The 19,914-nt window shown below is 31.9% G+C and overlaps 2 protein-coding genes across 5 annotated transcripts; one reads left to right on the top strand and one right to left on the bottom strand.

The window, feature by feature from the left end:
• The first annotated feature begins 10,973 nt into the window (after positions 1-10,973).
• On the top strand, positions 10,974-12,972 carry LOC112771971 (thioredoxin domain-containing protein 9 homolog). The gene is made up of 3 exons (XM_025816838.3): positions 10,974-11,848; positions 12,336-12,494; positions 12,637-12,972. Exons 1-3 carry the CDS (start codon positions 11,549-11,551, stop codon positions 12,808-12,810), a joined length of 633 nt encoding a protein of 210 aa, XP_025672623.1. The 5' UTR covers positions 10,974-11,548; the 3' UTR covers positions 12,811-12,972.
• Positions 12,973-13,737: 765 nt separating this feature from the next.
• Positions 13,738-18,912, bottom strand: LOC112771868 (pumilio homolog 12). 4 transcript variants are annotated; one of them, XM_072224257.1, is made up of 9 exons: positions 18,532-18,912; positions 17,696-17,732; positions 17,472-17,609; positions 16,688-17,156; positions 15,783-16,595; positions 15,145-15,307; positions 14,549-14,712; positions 14,164-14,428; positions 13,738-14,000 (listed from the first exon to the last, which is right to left on the bottom strand). In XM_072224257.1, exons 2-5 carry the CDS (start codon positions 17,699-17,701, stop codon positions 16,549-16,551), a joined length of 660 nt encoding a protein of 219 aa, XP_072080358.1. In that variant the 5' UTR covers positions 17,702-17,732; positions 18,532-18,912; the 3' UTR covers positions 13,738-14,000; positions 14,164-14,428; positions 14,549-14,712; positions 15,145-15,307; positions 15,783-16,548. The 4 variants fall into 4 exon arrangements, 3 of the variants coding, with proteins under 3 accessions (XP_072080358.1, XP_025672479.1, XP_072080357.1); XR_003187249.3 differs by lacking the exons at positions 16,688-17,156; positions 17,472-17,609; positions 17,696-17,732; positions 18,532-18,912 and having other exon boundaries at positions 14,527-14,712; positions 15,783-16,364; XM_025816694.3 differs by lacking the exons at positions 16,688-17,156; positions 17,472-17,609; positions 17,696-17,732; positions 18,532-18,912 and having other exon boundaries at positions 15,783-16,366.
• Between the last annotated feature and the right edge of the window lie 1,002 nt (positions 18,913-19,914).

The raw sequence follows: 19,914 nt of genomic DNA on the forward strand, positions 1-19,914 counted from the left end.
TTACAAAAATAACTTTGAGACCATATTTCTTTAATTCTAAAATAGTGAAGCAAACAATAAGTGATTGTTTCTGTTGTTTCATGACAGCAGGGGCATATTGACCATGTAGATAGGAAGTGATGGTGAATTTGAGCAAGCACTGGAAGGCGACATGGAGAGCTTTCCAAATAAAAAGTTTTAATTTTGTGAGGAAAGTTTAATTTTCATAGTTCAGTGTATGGCTTTTTCTACTGCATATGATTATGATTAGGGCAAAGCCAAGAGACGGATGGTGAAATAAATAGTCAGTTTTGTAACCTAAAACAGTACTATAATATTTGGATTTGTTCAAATCCTATTTCACAATTTGTCATTACTCCAATGAATTTTAACTGACAAAATTATCTCTACAACGTTTTGGAAAAAAATTTTTGTATGAGATTCTGATTCTAATTCCTGTTTTCAGTAATTAAATCTTTAACTTTTGGAACCAAATACAAAATAGCTTGTATGTTTATCATTTCAGAAATCATTAAAGGATACGAAGGAGGTAGTTAAGGGTCCTCAAATGTTCGAATATTCTCTCTAATACTCACAATCCAATTAAGACATTTTTCAACAATCTTTCAGCCTTTCAATATGTTCTTTCATTCCCAAGAAGGAAATACTCTAATTTCTGTAGTTATAACATTACCATTTCTAAAGTATTTACCTATTAAAATTTTGGATAATAGAAAAGTAGGTTATGTTGTAAGTCGCCAAAACTGTTTGCCTAATAGCGCCAAATTCTTATTTCTAAGATCTTTAAATTCAATGTCTCTTTCTCTTCTTGAACGAGTCATAGTGTCCCAGCTGATCAAAGTCATTTGCCTTTTAGAATCCTTTTGCCTTCACCAAAATTGAGAAAGTAGATAGTGAATTTTCAAAATTAAACCATCAGACAACTTAAAGCAAGATAATGTATAACTAGGAATAGCTTCATCCACAGCCTTAAGCAATACTTGTCTACCACCTGAAGATAGAAGACCGTGCTTCCATCATTGGAATATCTTCCGAACCTTCTCTTTGATCATACTAAAAGAAGCTTTTTTAGATCTAGAGACTGTAAAAGGTAAATCAATATTCATAGAGTTAGCCAGTTATGTACGAATAGTAGAGAAGATGTTGTGACTAAAAATACAACAGACTTATTAAGATTCACCTTCTAACCACTGATGCTTTCATAATAACTCAACAAATTCAGAATGTTTGAACATGTCTCAGAATTAGTCTTACAGAATAAGATGGAACCATCAGTAAATAGGAGGTGGTTGACCTTGGGACATCGCCTATTTACTTCAATACCTTGAATTAGTTTGTTTTGTTTTGCCTTGGGTAGCAAAAAGGAAATACTTTTTGCACAGAAAAAAAAGGTAGGGAGATAGAGGATCTCTTCGACGGATACATCTATTTGGTTTGAAAAAATCATAGGATTGTCCTTCCACAATATTAGAATAAGAAATAGTTGTCGCTAATTCCGAATCCACATAATCCATCGAGAGTCAAAACCAAACTTCTCCAATATTAACAAAAGAAAATGTCATTCTACCTTATTATATACCTTACTCATATTCAATTTTAGCGTCATTTTAGTTTTGAGTCCTAGTTTATTTGTTTTTCAAGTAATGTATATACTCAAGGATAATTAGGATAGAAAAAGTATGGGGAGCCAATAAATATAGTGTACAATGTGTACAATAGGGATAAAATTAAAATTAACATCAAATGATAATTAAGTTAATTAATTATTAATAATTTTTAATTTGAAATTCAGTGCAAATAAGGATTTGCAGTTACATACACCGCAAAAACGGAAAAAATTTGGTAACAAAAAAATTTCAGCCATAATTAGCCAAAACTTTCTATAATAGACTTCATTTACATCATTTAATAACAGTTTTATTTTTTAGCCCACTCTCTTATCATTCTACTTATCATTCCACTTATCATATTCTTATCAACTCCATTTATTAATAATATTAATTATAATATCATATCCTTTACTATTAAGCATTCTTGTAATCAATACTTAATATTTCCTTTTATAATTTGATTTTTATATTTAAGAATAAAATAAAAATAATTATATGACATTAATTGTCCTAAGACACACGTAATAGCATATATAGTTTCTCTGGTATGTTCATATAAAGATTAATAATAATAATTAACAACGGTTATGATTTATTATTGTAATTGATTCTTTCTTTATTCTTTCGCCTAATAAAAATACGATAATATCACATAAATTCAATAATTGTAATTGAATATTATCATACACGCTTTTTTATTTTATTATTATTATTATCATTATCGTTTTTTATTGTAATTAATTTTCTATTTTTGTTAAGTCATTTATCATCATTCAATGGAGAGATACAAAATCTGCTACCCTAATATAATTTTGTTTCCGTTAATTCAATTATTTTAATTCAAAATTCACAACTCTAATACCATTGCAAGCACAATTAGAATAGGTCAAGAAATTTTATAAGAAATCATCTTTATCATTACAAATAGTATGACATTTGAATTCGACCTTAATACGGTACCTATGGTAGAAAGTGTTGAAGAATTTGAACAATAGATGGACTCACCCGACGAGGTTATTGGTAGTCAATCAATTTTCGAGAATATGAAAAACTACACTAGTTTTGATGAGGTATAATAATAAACTGTTTTAATTTTTTTTGTGTTTTTATGTGCATTTATAATTATATTGTACTAACTAAGTTCATACACATAACATTCATACGTTTATATACATAACATCCATAATTACATACAACTAACATCTATAAATTAAATTCATGTTTATTAGATATTACATCCATACACATATCATTTTTTAGTTATTGCATAAGTAACTATAAAATTAACACATGTTTTTAAATTTTATCATAATTGAATTTAAAAAAATATCAAATTCTTAAATTAATTTATTCAATTGATAAATTTATTCATAACATCCATAGATTCATACACATAACATCCATTATTTCATGTTAATAATATCCATAATTTGTACTCATAATATTCATAATTTTATACCTATATGATGTCTATAATTAATAAATTTTTATAATTAATATTATCAAATTTTAAACTATACGTCTTATTGTATTTTTCAAATTATCTCATATGTGCACTAATAGGTCATGATTTTAATTATTTTAATATTTTTATTTAATATTCATATGTATGCTTATTTATTGATTTTAATATAACGAGTTAATAATTATTTTTTTAAAAATTATTTTTTAATTTTTGTTTATATTTTATGTTTTATTTTTTAATAGTCTATATGTAAAATATAAGTTGTATAGTAGTTGTTAAAAATTTTTAATTTAATTTTCATAATTTTTGTAGAAAATTATTGTATTTTAATGGATAATAATGTGATTGAGAGATGTTAGGGATTTGATTTAGGAGAAACTGAAATTGATTTTGGAAAGAACATTAATGACTCTAAACATGCAGCAAAATAGTAGGTGATAAAAAAAATAAGTGATAAGGAAGTGTATGTCACTTGCTTATCAAGAGAATGAGAATTTTTATGTGACATTTCTATATTGTAATTATTTTTTAGTTACCTAGCATCACCCCGCAAAAACAGCCTCCCTCTCCCCATGCGATGTGAATTTCTTCACGTCCACTCTCTTCCCTTCTCACCGATGAAAGCTTCGACAACAACATTAGTCACCACCACGAGAGCATCAGACCACGCCGCCCTGTGACCTGCCAACGTACAAGCAGCACCGTTGCACACTTTGCATCACTCACTAGAAGCATCTCAATGTGCCGTCCGCGCGGCCCCTCCCGCAGCCGGCGTGTTTCATCGTCACTCCGTTTTCATCCGCCACAAACAAGGGATAGAAGCGGCTGACCGTAATTAAACATTTCACTTTGGAAAAATTATTAAAAAGGACCGTTAGGAAGATTTAATTATTAAAAAAGACCTTTAATATTAAAATTAGTTAGAAGGACTAATTTTATAATATTTTAAAAAAAGATCAAATTTTTTTTGTGAATAGACAAATATATCCTTAGATTATTGGTTATTTATTATTTTTTTAAAACATATTTTTTTTAATTATCACTCATACTCAAATCCTTATTTTTCATCTATAATTCAGAGACATTTGTTGCTGCCAATAACAAAATGTAAGACCTGGGAGTACCTGGGAATATACTATCTTTCTTCAATTATTCAAGACTTAGCCATTGAATCAAATGAAATAATTGGTGCTGATCTGAAACAATTATTTACCTGTCAGAGATCAATCAGATATATTCTTATGATAAGTTACACGTATTTAAATACTAATGTAGATTAATTATAATATAATCTAAAATAAATATATGCTATAAGATATATTGTGTTTAAACAAAATAATTTTAAAATGACTAAAATTTTAAAATTCTTAATACATTTAAATAAAATTTAAAAATTAAAAATTGCTACTAAATTTTACTTAAATGATTATAATTATAATATAACAATAATATAAAATTTATAGTCGAAACTTATAATTTAACATGCTAATTAATACAATAAGAATATAACTTAACTATTTGTATTTGTGTTTTTTGTGTTTATTTATTATTTTATTATAAAACAATTTTTTCGATTGAACTAATAAATCATTAAATCAATAACTATTAAACAAATATGTTTTATAATTTTATATTATAGCAATAAACATGTTCTATATTTTTTATTGTATTGATGATTTATTGATTTTTTTTATTGTGTTGATGAGAGATGTTATTAATTTTATTTTAAAACGGTTTTTTCGGTTAGATTACAATTGGACCAGTTGAACCAATAAATCAGTGAATTAACGACTAAAATGGTTCAATGACCGATCCAATTCTCAGAACCTTGATATATATATATATATATATATATAAAAGTAAAATTCTTATAAATATAGATGTAAATTATTCCTAATTAAATATTTAAAAATTAATTTCATTGACTATATATATTATTTGATTTATTTTTAATGTATATTTTATAAAAATAATTTATTTAATAACTAATTTTTAGTATATACATAGTATAATTATTAGATGGTACTGATTGAAGAATCAAATTTTCTATTCAAATACCTGAAAAGCCTGAAAAGATATTTTTCAACCGTGGCAGAAATTAAAAAAAAAATAGTTTTGAGAGTTATTTTGGGTAATAACATCAATTTTTAAAAAGATCCTTAGATCTTAGGTGTCCAACGATGTAACTGGGGGCATTTTTGATAAGAGAGTTTATAATTATATTGCTGGAAATGGATGGGACTTCGAATGCATTGTAAATATTCTGGCCTCTGGACGAGGATTTAAAGAAAATCTCATGCCCTAAGCTGCTCAAATTGTGATGTTGATGGTTTGATGAACCAGAAGGAATTAAGAGAGAGAGAAAAATAAGTTCCTTTCATTATTGAAGAGAATGAAAAATTTTCTTAAAAAATATTTGTTGAGTTATTACACCTTATATACTATGTACTCTTTATATACACTCACTAAAAAAAAATTATAATGGTAATTGATAAAGAAATAATCTAGGTAACACTCTCTCGCAAGCTAGAATTATGTAAATCTACTAATCCTAACTTGGAAACATTAGCAAGAAAAGGATCCGGTGGCAGAGCTTTGGTAAAAAAATCAGCAATTTGATCTATGGAACGAACTGGCATAAGATGAATGAGTCCAGACAAATACTTTTCACGAACAATGTGGCAGTCTACTTCAATGTGTTTAGTTTTTTCATGAAAGATGAGATTATTGGCAATATGAATGGCTGACTGGTTGTCACAGAATAGAGTGATAGACTTTTGAAGCGGCAAACCAATAAAATTCATTAAGAAAGATAACCAACTAGCTTCACAAGTGGCAACAACAAGAGACCTATATTCAGCTTCTGCAGAGGACTTGGCAACTGTGGTTTGCTTCTTACTCTTTCAGCTAATGAGAGAGTTTCCAAGCAGGAAGCAATAACCAAAAACGGAGCGACGAGTATCGGCACAGGTAGCCCAGTCAGCATCGGCAAATTCAGTGAGATGCAGATTAGAAGTAGAGGAGAAGAAAAGACCAGTTGTAGGTCGGCCTTTTAAATATCGGAGTACGCAAAAAGCATCCTGTTGGTGAGAAGTGGTTGCACAGTCTAAAAATTGGCTCAAACGTCCCACAGCATAAGAGATATCGGGTCTAGTGTCTTTGAGGTAAAGGAGTAGGCCGATGAGCTGTCTGTAAACAGTGTTGTCTGTTCAAATAGTACCTGATTCCTTGGAGAGTTTCTTACTATAATCAAATGGGGTAGAGAGAGGCTTGCAATCTAGATAACCAAAATCCCTGAGAAGGTCCATGATGTACTTCCGCTGATAAATGTGAATTCCAGAGTTAGAGCGTGCTACTTCCATTCCCAAGAAGTATTTGAGATCACCAAGATCCTTTATTCTGAATTTGTCATCCAACTTTTGCTTGATGGAATTGATTTCGTCAATGTCATTCCCGGTTAAAACCAAGTCATCAACATATACTAGAATGGCAGTGAAACTTTCAGATTGTTTCTTGATGAGGAGTGAATGATCATAAAAAAACTGCTTATAACCAGCATCCATAGGAGTCTGAGTGAGCTTAATGTTCCATTGCCTGCTTGCTTGCTTAAGCCCATATAGAGACTTTTGTAATTTACAAACCAAACCTGGTTGTGACACATCCAAACCGGGTGGTATCTTCATATAAACTTCCTTGTCCAAATCTCCATGAAGGAAGGCAGTGTTGACGTCTAGCTGTTTCAAATGCCCTTTTTTTGCTGCTGCTAATGCTAACATTACTCGTAGAGTAGTTATTTTGATAATTGGACTAAAAGTATCACCATAATCTACTCCTTGCAGTGAATCCTTTTGCAACTAGCCTCGCTTTGTGCCTCTCTATCGTGCCATTGGGATTGAATTTTATCCGAAAAATCCATTTGCAACCCACAGCCTTCTTGTCTTTTGGGAGTTCAGTGAGACACCAAGTTCTGTTCTGATCTAGAGCTGTCAATTCATCTTGTATTGCCTTTCTCCAACATTCATGTGCATCCGCTTCCTCATAAGTGCTAGGTTCTTGATTTGTGGTGATGGCTAGAGAAAGTGACTTATATTTTGGGGTTAGTTTATCATATGACAAGTGTTGTGAGATAGGGTATAAAGAGTTAGAGTTGGCAAAGTTACTAGAGTGAGCTGTCTGGGTTGTCATACAATGATAGTCCTTCAAATAAGCAGGCGATTTCTTGACTCTTTCAGATTTTTTAGTAATGCAGTCATGTGTGATATCAGAGTGTTGTGATGTAAGTGCATTGTTAGTGTGTGGTGTGGTAATGGGTGCAATGGTATGTGAGAAAATTGGTGAGTGCATTGAGCTTGAGGGGTATCATATTGAAAAAGATCAATGCGTTGTGGAGTACGAGTGGGTACCACAGAAATGTCAGTGCTAGTGGAATGTAAAAATGGAAAGTGAGTTTCATAAAAAGTTACATTTCTGGATATGAAAATTTTCTTTGATTTTAAATCAATAAGTCGAAAACTCTTTGTTCCTAATTTAAAACCGAGAAAAGCTGTTTTTCTAGCTCTTGGGTCTAATTTTGTTCTTGAATTTGTTAATGTGGAGGCATATGCAAGAGAACCAAATACTCTTAAATGTGAAAGGTCAGGTAAGTTACCATACAAAAGCTTGTAAGGACTAGCATTATCCAAGTTAGTGCTGGGCAGCCTATTAATTAGGTGAATGGCGTGAGCAACTGTTTATTACCAAAAACAATATGAAATTCCTGATTGAAATAGTAGTGTTCTAGCAATACCTAAAATATGCTGGTGTTTTCTCTCTACAATTCCGTTTTGCTCTGATGTTTCTACACAAGAAGTTTGGTGTAAGATTTCAGTTGATGCAAAAAAGGATTTTAGAGTGAACTTTGACCCATTGTCAGTCCTTATACTCTTAACTTGTTTATCAAATTGTAATCTGACAAAATTCACAAAATTAATAACTAATTGTGATGCTTCAGATTTGGTTTTCATAAAAAAAATCCAAGTGAATATGCTCTTACCATCCACCACAGTCAAAAAATATCTATGTCCTCCATTGGAAGGGACAGAAATAGGACCCCAGATATCCATATGAACTAAGTCAAAACAATCTTTTATTTCAGTTGTATTAAGAATTTAAGATTAAAAGATAATTTCTTTTGTTTTGCAAAATGACATGAATCACAAGGAAGTTTTGAAACAATACAATCTATAAAAGGATAATACTTCTTCAGAAAAATTAATTTATGCATGGGTATGTGTCCTAATCGAAGATGCCAAATGTTGTTGTGCTCATTGTGTGAAGGTGTGGTGGGATGAGTAGTAGTCGTAGTTGCCGCCAATGAAGCTTGCTTTGTTAGAAGAGGTAGAAAGTGAGAGAATTCTGGTTCTTTATTCATTGTATATAACCCTTCTATACACTCAACAATGCCAATCATCTTTGATGTGGATCGATCTTGTATCTCACAACACTTATCATTGATTAACAGTTGACAATATAAGTTTGAGGTTAACTTTGACACAGAGATCAGTTTAAAATCAAAAGAAGAAATGTATAAAATATTTTTGAGAAAATAATTTTTAGAGAATGTGATTGTGCCAATAATGGTGCTAACAATTTTTGTCCTATTTGGCAATATCACATTGATTGGAGTAATATTTTGAAAACTTGCAAAATCTTTTAAATCAAAAGTCACATGATCTGTTGCACCGGAATCAATTACCCATAGTACAGATTTTGGAGTGATAATACTCATAATTCTCGCATTAAAATGCAATGCAATGGTTTTACCTGGAGTGGAAGTCTGAATGGGATTAGTCAAAATTTGATTTGCATTATGAGGTTGTTGCTGCACACTTTTGTCTTTGATCAACTCTAACAAGACAAATCTTTGCTCTGGACTGAACCTAGATCTTGATGTTCCAGTATTCTCTTGGAGACAATTGAGCTGGGATTGTTTGTCACTGAGTATATCATCATGCCCCTCAGTGATCACGTAATTGATGGTGGTGTTATGTTGATGCCGTTGATAGAAATAGGAGGAGTATGTGTGGCCTTGCTTGTTACAATGAGAGCAAGCCAATGTAGCTCCATAACCTCTACAATGGGAGGATCTGTTTACCATGTTCGCCATTTTGAGAAATCAATGAATCATAGAGTAATAGGGATTCAGACCTTCTTCCTTCCAACTCGTTGATCGGAACAACTATGTTCACCAAGAAAGAATCTTGCGAAATAACCTCTCATCAAACTCTATTGGATGAGTTTGAAGGGAGAGGTAAGAATGGGGAAAAGAAAATGTCGAAAGAAAAATTAGGGATAGAAAGAAAATGGCAAAATTTGATTGGATTTCAATTCACAGCTTGGTTGCTCTCCACGCTCACCGCAACATGAAGAAAATCTCATGCCCTAAGCTGCTCAAGCTGTGATGTTGATGGTTTGATGAACCAGAAGGGATTAAGAGAGGGAGAAAAATAAGTTCTTCTCATTGTTAAAGAGAATGAAAAATCCCCTTAGAAAATATTTGTTGAATTATTACACCTTATATACTATGTACTCTTTATGTACACTCACTAAAAAAGAATTACAATAGTAAATCTATTATTGATAAAGAAATAATCTAGGTAGCAGGACTGGCGACCCATTTTCATTGTCTTAAAGATGCTAGAGCCAAATTTAGGAGAGAATATAGTTATGCGACTTCAAAATTCTAATAGTTTGTTTACTATTAGATCAGTTTGTACTATCTACTTAAATTTCTCGAAGCATGACAAGACCGAACTTTACTTTAAAATTTGGAACCTTGAAAAATTCTAAAGAATTCGAAACTTTTGTTTGTTAGTTGCTAAGAAAGCACGGCTTACTAATGAGCTCTGTTTTAAAAGACATGTGACTTCGGATAATTTATACAATATTTGTAGATTTTTATATAAATTTTTACTCTACATTTTTCGTAGCTGCAAAGTTACTCATAAAATGTGAAAGATCATAGACAAAAAGTTGAGTTCAGATAACTTTTCTACTTTTTCCCAAGAATTCACCAATAAGTAAAGAATCAGAAATAAAGTGAAAAAGTTATCTGAACTCAACTTTTATTATGTACCATCTAATAATTATACTATGTATATACCAAAAATTAGTTATTAAATAAATTATTTTTATAAAATATACATTAAAAATAAATCAAATAATATATGTATAATCAATGAAATTATTTTTTTTAATATTTAATCCGGAATAATTTACACCTTTATTTATAAGAATTTTTCCTTAATATATATATATATATATATATATATATCAAGCTTCTGAGAATCGGATCGGTTATCGAACTATTTTAGTTGTTAGTTCAAATTTAACCGAAAAAACTATTTTACAATAAAATTAATAACATCTCTCATCAACACAATAAAAAATAATCAATAAATCATCAACACAATAAAAAATATAGAACATGTTTATTGCTATAATATAAAATTATAAAACATATTTATTTAATGGTTATTGATTTAATGATTTATTAGTTCAATCGAAAAAATTGTTTTATAATAAAATAATGAATAAACACAAAAAACACAAATACAAATAATTAAGTTATATTCTTATCGTATTAATTAGCATGTTAAATTATAAGTTTCGACTATAAATTTTATATTATTGTTATATTATAATTATAATCATTTAAGTAAAATTTAGTAGCAATTTTTAATTTTTAAATTTTATTTAAATGTATTAAGAATTTTAAAATTTTAGTCATTTTAAAATTATTTTGTTTAAACACAATATATCTTATAGCATATATTTATTTTAGATTATATTATAATTAATCTACATTAGTATTTAAAAACGTGTAACTTATCATAAGAATATAAAACTAATTGTTTTTGGTATGAAAAAATTAAATTAAATAGATGTTGTAGAAATAAAATGTTAATAAAAGGGGAAAAAAATAATGGGCCCAAATAAACTCCAGGCCATGTAGACATGAGAAACTAAACAAAATCAATCCGCTGACAAAAAAAAAAAAATCAATCCCTCTTGCTCTCTTCCGTTTTTCAGATTTTTCCCCTGCTTCACTGCCGATCTTCTTCCCCTTTTGATCCTTTTAATTTTTTTGCTGCTCCTATTTTTATTTTCACATATATATAATTATTTATTTACAGATTTTTCTTCTGCTCCAAATTCAAAAAAGTTTAGGCGTTTAGCCCATTTACTAAAATCGTTCGTCCCTGCCACCCTCCTGGATCTCGATCTCTCAGACTGTCTCATTTCCCTCACGCTTCCAGTCTCGCCGTCCTCTGGTTCATCACCGTCGCCGTTATAGGTGTGGCGCAAGTCCTTCTTCTCTCCGTCCGCCTCTGCTTGCGCATCTTGCCTCCGATCGATTGTAACCGGGTCAGTCGGGGGTGACCCAGTTCGATTGCCGGGTCGGTTCTGATTTGAGATTTGAAAGCAGAAGAAGATGGATAAGGCGAAGATTGAGGAGGTGATAGAGAAGCAAGTGCTGACGGTGGCGCAGGCCGTTGAGGACAAGATCGACGATGAGATCGCCGCCCTCGACCGCCTAGACGCTGATGACCTAGAAGCCCTGAGAGAGCGCCGCCTCCAACAGATGAAGAAGATGGCCGAGAAGCGCAGCCGTTGGATCTCCCTCGGACACGGCGAATACACCGAGATCCCTTCCGAAAAGGACTTCTTCTCCGTCGTCAAGGCCAGCGAGCGCGTCGTCTGCCATTTCTACCGCGAAAACTGGCCCTGCAAGGTAGAATTTCTTCACTTCATATCAATGCATTATTCTCTTCCAAATGATGATGATTTGGATAATGTATGTAAAAATTGAACGTGATTCGTGATCTTACAAGTTGGAACTGAGATAGATTACTGTTAATTCGGTTAGCTTAGTTCTGAAAGATTTCACCTTCGCTTTTTTCTTCCCTCATTCCTTCAAATTATCATGTCAAATGACGAGGTTTTGCATAAAAATTTTAAATTGAATGCCAAATAGCGAAACTAAGGTGGTTTCTGAGTTTTCTTATCAACGAAAGTTAACAAGTTATTAGTTTTGCTGCGTAGGAGCCGAATTTTCGATAGTCGTTTATGATTCATTGTTAAAGCTGAATTGCAAGTGTGGTTTCATAAGGTTTAACCTTTTACATATGGTCTTTTGGTTTTTCTATTCTCTACAATGTACAAATTATATGCCAGAGAAACAGTTCAATGAAACAGTTCAATGAAACAGTTCATTGCAGGTGGTTGATAAACATTTGAGTATATTGGCAAAGCAGCATATCGAGACTCGTTTTGTGAAAATTAATGCTGAAAAGAGTCCTTTTTTGGCTGAGAAGCTCAAGATCATTGTTCTTCCAACTCTTGCCCTCATTAAGAATGCCAAAGTGGATGACTATGTGGTATGTATTTGAACCACCTTGGTGTTGGTTGTGATATATAATGCCACTGTTTTTGGTCTTTTGGACAGAAATAGTTACCTGTCTCTAATTCCTATTCATTTATAATTTTACTCCCTTTAATCTCATAATGGCATGTAAACAGGTGGGATTCGACGAACTTGGTGGGACTGATGAATTTAGCACAGAGGATTTGGAAGAGAGATTGGCTAAAGCTCAAGTAATCTTTTTTGAGGGTGAATCTTCATCAAGGTCAAGTGCGCAAACTAAAAGAAGTGTTCGGCAGAGCTCAACAGCAGACTCATCGGATTCCGAATGAGTTGTATTTCCTGTTGGGTGAATTTTATGGTGGCTTTGTTGTGGTACCTAAATTGCCTAACTTATCTTTTGAATTTTATGCGAATTGTACTAATGATGCTAATCCTATCCTATCTTGTATTTTCCAACCTATCCTATATATATTGAATTATTCAGGTGTCAATGTATTTTATGATATCCAAGAGATCATTTCGTGCCAAGGTTTTTTACACTATTTGAGAAAAAAAAAATGAACCATCACTCTAACAGACAGATAAAAGCTAATTAGCTAACTAGCTTAGCATGAGGTTTTACAAATATCATGCCGCCGGTATACCTTAAAGCCGTATAACTATAGTTTGGGATCTAAATAAGGTTTAGGTATTTATAAATATTTGTTTTTTACTTTTGGTTCAATAAAATTTTAAAATTGTCTATTATAATTTTATGTTACATTATCGGATAACTTTCTACATTGATGTTTAATGTTTTTCGTCAATACTTAATGGAATAAAATAATTATAGAGACTATAATATAGATAATTTTTAAATTTTAATGCATAAACAAAATTATAAGAACCAAAACCAAAAAATAAATATCTTATACTATGATAGAAATTAACATACAGTTGTTTTCATATAAAATTAATAAAGAATTATTACATGATAATTTAGTCAAAGTTACTAAATTAAGTGTCCAAAACTTATTTAATCAAACATCATAATTGTTTACAACAGACTATGCCTAATTTGAGTAAACAACTTAATTAATATTTTTTTTTTAAAAATAACTTAAATAATAAATACTTATATTAAAAGTAATTTATAAATAAGTTATTTTGTATTTGATTTTTTAATTCTAAAAATATTTTTTTTAAAAGAAATGTGATAAAAAACTTTTTATTATGAGAAGTCATTTTTTTAACTTCTCTATAAATACTTAAATAGCTTCTTAAAAAACTATAATTTAATTTTAAAAATTACATCAGACATGAATATTATTACTTTTCATAAGTTAATATCTCAAAAAAAAAACTTTTAAAGCCAAACGCACTCTAAACACAACATACATGTGGTACATTATAAATCCATTCCTTACGCAGGCCACCTGATTCCTTTGATACATGTTAGGACCCTTTCACCGTAGGGATGGGCATGCAGATATGCGTAATTTGACAAAATTCTATGTACAAGCGTTCTATGCGTAACGCCCTGCAATACAAACAGAAGGGAAGGGGAAAAAAAAAAAAGGTAAATAGTAAACAAATATTTCGACATAAGTTTTGTAGACCCATTCTAGAATGTTCAATGATAAAGTTAATTTGACAAAAAAAAAAAAAACAGTGCGTGTAACAACAAAAAAGGTTAGAAATACCGTGGAAAATTGCAATGCTCTCTGAGCAACATAATTCCCATAATAATGTCGAAGGAGATTGACAAAGTCGGGGCTGTTGACGAGCTCCATAATTATAATGGCAACATCGGTGGGGTCAGAATGTCTAAACAATACCTCTATTACATGGCTCGCATGCCTGTTCATAGAGAGTTCAGCATAGCGACCGCGAAGATGTTGTACTATCATTTTAGTTACAGGTGGCTCTAGTATATTCCTTTTAATTATATACTGCACCACATAGTTTCTACAGTCACAAGAAGAAACTCAACTTTAGAGAGAAATTAAACTATACAATATAGATTTAGATATATTTGATGAAGGAATTAAGGTTAAAGAACAAACTGTTCAATAGAAGAGTTCTAACCCAAATGGATCTGCTGAGAGTATTCCTGAGTTTAATATTATGCTTTTAACTAGTAACAGTATGGGGACTCCCGCGCCATGGGCCATACATTTCTGAATTACAGAACACCCCTTTTTGTCTGTTGCAACATCTACACAATTCCTTGCTATTTCATCGAAAATAACCTAACAAAAAATTTCATTTACATATTTTTTTCAAACTTTTTGCACAACAATAAATCATAGAATTTGCAACTCCTAAGAAGGTATATAAGTTTTCAAAAGTAGAAAAAAAAGGTTTCATTCTTAGATGCAGTGACAATTGTCTAATAGACTACTGTATAACTCATTCCATCAATTGGGAAAGAGAAATACTAGATGAACAAGTTATTTTGTAGTCAAACTCCATTATTATTTGGTATTCACCTTAAAAGATAAAAGGTAAGTTCGGCACTAAAACGAAAGGCACCAACTTTAAATCATAAAATAGCAGAACCGTTTCAATTAAAGGTCTATTAAAAAAGATAATCCTATTGAGTCTAGTGCAACAATGCATGTAATCATATAAGAAAACATAGCAGATAAATCATGTGTATATATAGGGTACTGTTTCATTACCTTTTGACACGATTCTGTGAAAACTCTCACGCACTGTTGAATGACATAACCGCCATTAGCATTCTTCAGCAGTGGCACAGTGATGTACATAAGTCTTCTAACAGTATAAGCAATCTGCACTGGATCTCTCAGACTTGTTAACATCTTCTGTGCTACCCTAGTTCTGCACAGACAACCTTATATGCATCAGACTAATTGCACCACATAATAACAACTAAAACGTAACACAGTTCAACTATAATATCTCCCTCACTCCCTCACCTCACTCCCTCACTTATCCTCCCGTAACCCCCAGCCCACCCCCTCACCCCCCACTCCCTCACTCACCCAATCTCCTTCCACCTCCTCCCTCTCCTTTTTCTCACCACCATCACCACTGCCACCATAATCATTCATTACTCATAACAAAACAAATTAACAGCAACATTCACAAAACAAAATAAATCAACACAAAAATCGGAGGCAGAAGAAGCATAACAATTTCAATAATCACATCAATTTCAATAAACAATAATTCAATAATCATCAACTACAATTTCAGTTTTCAGATCCAAAAGTTACAATTTCAGAAGCAGAAGTTCAAGCAGAGCAGAGGAAGAAGCAGAGGCAGTCACAAAATAAGAAGCAAAGGCACTCACAGAAGAAGAAGCAGCGCCGGCGGGGTCCCCCTCCCGATGACCACGCGACGGCGGCGGCGGCGAGAAGAAAAATCTTCTCCCTCAGAGCCTTATGCACCTTACTCCCATCAATATCCCTATACCCAAAACTATTCCCATCGTAACCAACCGGTGCCTGCAAGTCACCTTTCTCAGTGGACCACCCCAACCGTGTGTGCCCTGTTTCCCCCAAATGTAAAACCCTAATTTCGAAGTACCACGCTCCTTCAACCACCCCTCTCGTTGGCCTCACCATTCTGTAGCCCTTCGTGCTCCCTGCCACCATTCGGTCCTCGCTCAGCTCAACCTTCTCCGCCGTGTCGTCGCTCTTGTCCGGGAACCTTGGCACCGGCGTTATAAGCACCGTGTCTTCGCCGTTTGCGCCGTGGTGATTGTTGTTATTGTTGTTAGCCTTGTTCTTCTTCTTTGAGGGAGTGAGGGGTGGGGGTGAGGGAGTGGGCTGAGTGGGTTACCGGAGGGTGAGTGAGGGGTTTGTGGGGTGAGTGAGTGAGGGAGTTACGGGAGGGAAAGGGAGGGGGCTTAACTTTGTTTTAATTTTTTAATATTATTTTTATTAATAATAAAAGGTAATATGCTAAAAAATAAAATTAAAATAAAAAATGACGATTTTATAACGTTTTGTAATATTGAGAATGATTTTAATAACAAAAAAAAGTTGAGAACGATTTTAATTTTTACCCTAAAATATTAGAAACGATTTCAATACTTAACCCTAATCAAAATTAAATCACATAGAACTTACCCGTGGTCGTTCATGCAGGTATGCTCGAGCTGCTGCACGTCCATGATTACATAACTTAAAATCCTTTGAAATTGATTAAAAGTGAGCTTTTCTGAGGTAAAAAACTTCTCAATTAAGTAATTACCAAAGTGATGGGTCATAAGCTCGTGTGTGTGATCCTCCACCTCGTCGAGGATCATGTCAATTTCTTGGGGAATGCCATCATCAATCATGGCCTGAAGAAAACGACAACCATACTGATCCCTTGCTAGTGTAACCACGTGTCCCCTGATACCTTGGAGTCTTTGTGCAACTGATTCCCCAACATCATGAGTCTCTTGTTCTATACTGTTGAAGCCGTTGTAGTCATGGCTTGAAGTAAGAAGAGCACCTTGAACAATGGCCCCATTATTATAGTTATTCATAACATTCTGATTCCCATGCTCAGAAGAAGCTTCCTCCAATGTGAAGGGAGTCAAAGTATATTCACGAGGGTCAACACTATTTGCTGCTGCTGACTTTTCTTGAGACATGATGGACAAGCTAAGTCTTTCCATGGAAGAATCAAGGTCTTCCACTCCAAGATTAGTGTTGACCCAGCACCAGTCATTAGGCTGAGAAGAATTGTTGTTGACCATTGGAAAACAAGGAATAATGAGTTTAAGGTTTCCAATAAACTATCAAACAGGGCTTAGCTTAGTTTTTTTAATTTTTGGTATGCAGTTGATATGTATATATATTTAGCAAGGATATCATATCTTAACTACTTTTAATTTTTTGGCAATCTTATGTAATATGATTTAGGAATGAATAGTGGAGAAGACCAGTTTTTTAAATTAAAAAAATAATTTTTATTTTTAATATCTTTTTAAGTCTCTAGATAATAATTGGTTATGCTATTTATTATTCCACATTCCCTTCTTGTTAACCTTGTCCCTGTAGCAAGGGCATTCGTGCTTGTTCCCATAGGTGCCAGAAGGAACACATTTGCACTCTTGGCAGCAAATCCCACAGTACTTTAACCCCAGCAACAGAGCACCTATCTGAGCACTTCTTCCCTCAATATGCTGCCATTGAAAGAAAAATAACTCATTCAACACCACAATAAACAAAGTAACAGATCTTGGTTAGGTACAGTGACTGTAAATCTTACATGCATCTTCGCAGTGGCTGGTTCCAATAAAGACGAGCTTAAAAGAAGAGAAAACAGAGCAGCAGTGTAGCGAAAATAAGCTTCATTTTTTTTTCACTTGCTAAGTTTGGTGGTAAATTAAAGCATGTTAGAAAGTAGAGGAATTCAGCAAAAAGGGGGGTTGGGGGGGGGGGGGGTGTTTACCAATGTTATAAGTGGATTTATTTATACTGATCCAGCTTCATACATGGCGACAAAATAAAATATTTTGGTCACAGTAAAATAATAATAATAAATATATGCGTTTGAAAATAGATATGATTTCATTATAAAATATTATATAATTAAATTAAATAGATGCCCTCTAAAGACTAAATAAAAGTGCTAACTGTATAGCAATAATTGAAACTTATTTAAATTGCATTATTATTGTGCATGGAAAAACCTATTTAAATTTTAGCGTAACAAACTATCATTGGTGAAACAAACTAATAACATAGACTAAAATCAATTTTTTTTTTAATTTTCATGGTTCAAAAACAAACTTTAAGAGATTAAACAAAAAAATATGTTTAGAAACTTATTTAAACTTAAATTTTATTATTATCTTGTTGTTAAAAGACATAAAATTACCAAATAATTATAATTCAAATAGTATAGTCTTTGTATTTTCACAAATAAAAGATAATTAACTCGATTTGATTTAAATAAAATTCTTTTGAATCAAATTCAATCAGTTTCTTATGAATAAACTTAAATTTAAATTTAAATTTTATCAGTGAAATTAGTATGATATATAATCAAATTCAAATCAAATTGGATTCATTTCAATCAACTGATTAACTGTATACTCGTACCTCTGCAACTACATCAATCTCAATTACTGTGAGAGAGTCGAATGCATTCTCCGAACCATCGACAAGTGCGACTTCTTTGTTCCGCGCCGCCTCTGATTGGTTCTACAAGCTTTGGATGAATTGAGTCCATGCCCTAGGGGATCCGCTGTAGACTTGTCACCTGATTGCGCGGAGATGCTGCAGAAGTTCGTACTCGAGAAGAAAACCAAAATTAATTTGGATGCAAAGTGATTCAATTAGCTAAGGAAGTTCAAATTGTAAATGCTTGAATTTGACAGGTGGTTTGGTTGCATTCAAACTCGAGATTCGTTGTAAATACAACTTGTGTGTTCAAATTGAAACTTGTGTTCGAAGGTGTGGGATCTTCACAATGTAAGGCAAAGGAGTTTCACTTTGGCTTCAGCTAGTGCTACTCTGAAACAATTATTTACCTGTCAGAGATCAATTAGATCAGCACCAATTATTATATTTGATTCAATGATTAAGTCTTGAATAATATACTCTTAAGTCTTATGTTTTGTGATTGACAATAATAAATGTCTTTAAATTATAGATGAAAATTAAGAATTTGAATATCGTAATAATTAAAAAAAAATATGTTTTAAAAAATAATAATAAATAACTAATAATCTAAGGATATATTTGTTTATTAACAAAAAAAATTTGATATTTTTTTTAAAATATTATAAAATTAGTCCTTTTAAATAATTTTAATATTAAAGGTCCTTTTTAATAATTAAATCTTTTTAACGGTCATTTTTAATAATTTTTCCTTTCACTTTCTTTGCATAAAAGCTTTTACATTATAGAACAAAATTTGAAAAATCTATTTGAGTGGCTACATTTTTAGGATTTTCATAACTTTAAATCTTCTCCAAACTCTAGAGAAGCTTAATCTTTTTCGTAACTTTTAATAATTAAAATAACTATCTGGCTACTTAATGAAATGAGTATCCAATATTTGTTAATTATATATACTTAAATTAATCATTCTCGTAAGAATTACAATAACTATCTACCAACCTATTAAACTGAACATCCATCAATGGGCACGTAAGGGAAAAGCATAGATAGGAAAGACATGGGTGCGACGGTGGGATTGCGGGGTGTCACATTGTTAAAATTTGAAAAGTGGGAGTAAAAGTTTTTTGTTATTAGAATTTAGGAGGTGTTTTTTGTTTTTTAATCCACTATGAACCAATATATCAGCTTATTGTACACAATCTTAAAATTTTTCATTGTTTTTCTAATGAAATTTATTTTAATAACTACGTGGATGATTGTTTGATGGCCAGTGAAAAAACTTATTTTTTGAAATAACTGTTTAAAATTTTTTTTATATTAAACTAAATTCAAAACCTATTATACACATTGTCCAAATTT

The sequence above is a fragment of the Arachis hypogaea genome, chromosome 18 (assembly GCF_003086295.3).
Source record: "Arachis hypogaea cultivar Tifrunner chromosome 18, arahy.Tifrunner.gnm2.J5K5, whole genome shotgun sequence".
In the NCBI taxonomy this organism is placed as follows: Eukaryota; Viridiplantae; Streptophyta; class Magnoliopsida; order Fabales; family Fabaceae; genus Arachis; species Arachis hypogaea.

Excerpts from the sequence above, each read along its gene's own strand:
- LOC112771868 (XM_072224256.1), bottom strand. Across the intron at positions 17,157-17,471 it reads GCCCTTGCTACAGGGACAAG|CCTAATGACTGGTGCTGGGT; the intron begins GTTAACAAGAAG and ends AATTCTTCTCAG.
- LOC112771971 (XM_025816838.3), top strand. The coding sequence starts at position 11,549 with ATGGATAAGGCGAAGATTGAGGAGGTGATAGAGAAGCAAGTGCTGACG. Across the intron at positions 11,849-12,335 it reads GCGAAAACTGGCCCTGCAAG|GTGGTTGATAAACATTTGAG; the intron begins GTAGAATTTCTT and ends AGTTCATTGCAG. Across the intron at positions 12,495-12,636 it reads CCAAAGTGGATGACTATGTG|GTGGGATTCGACGAACTTGG; the intron begins GTATGTATTTGA and ends GCATGTAAACAG.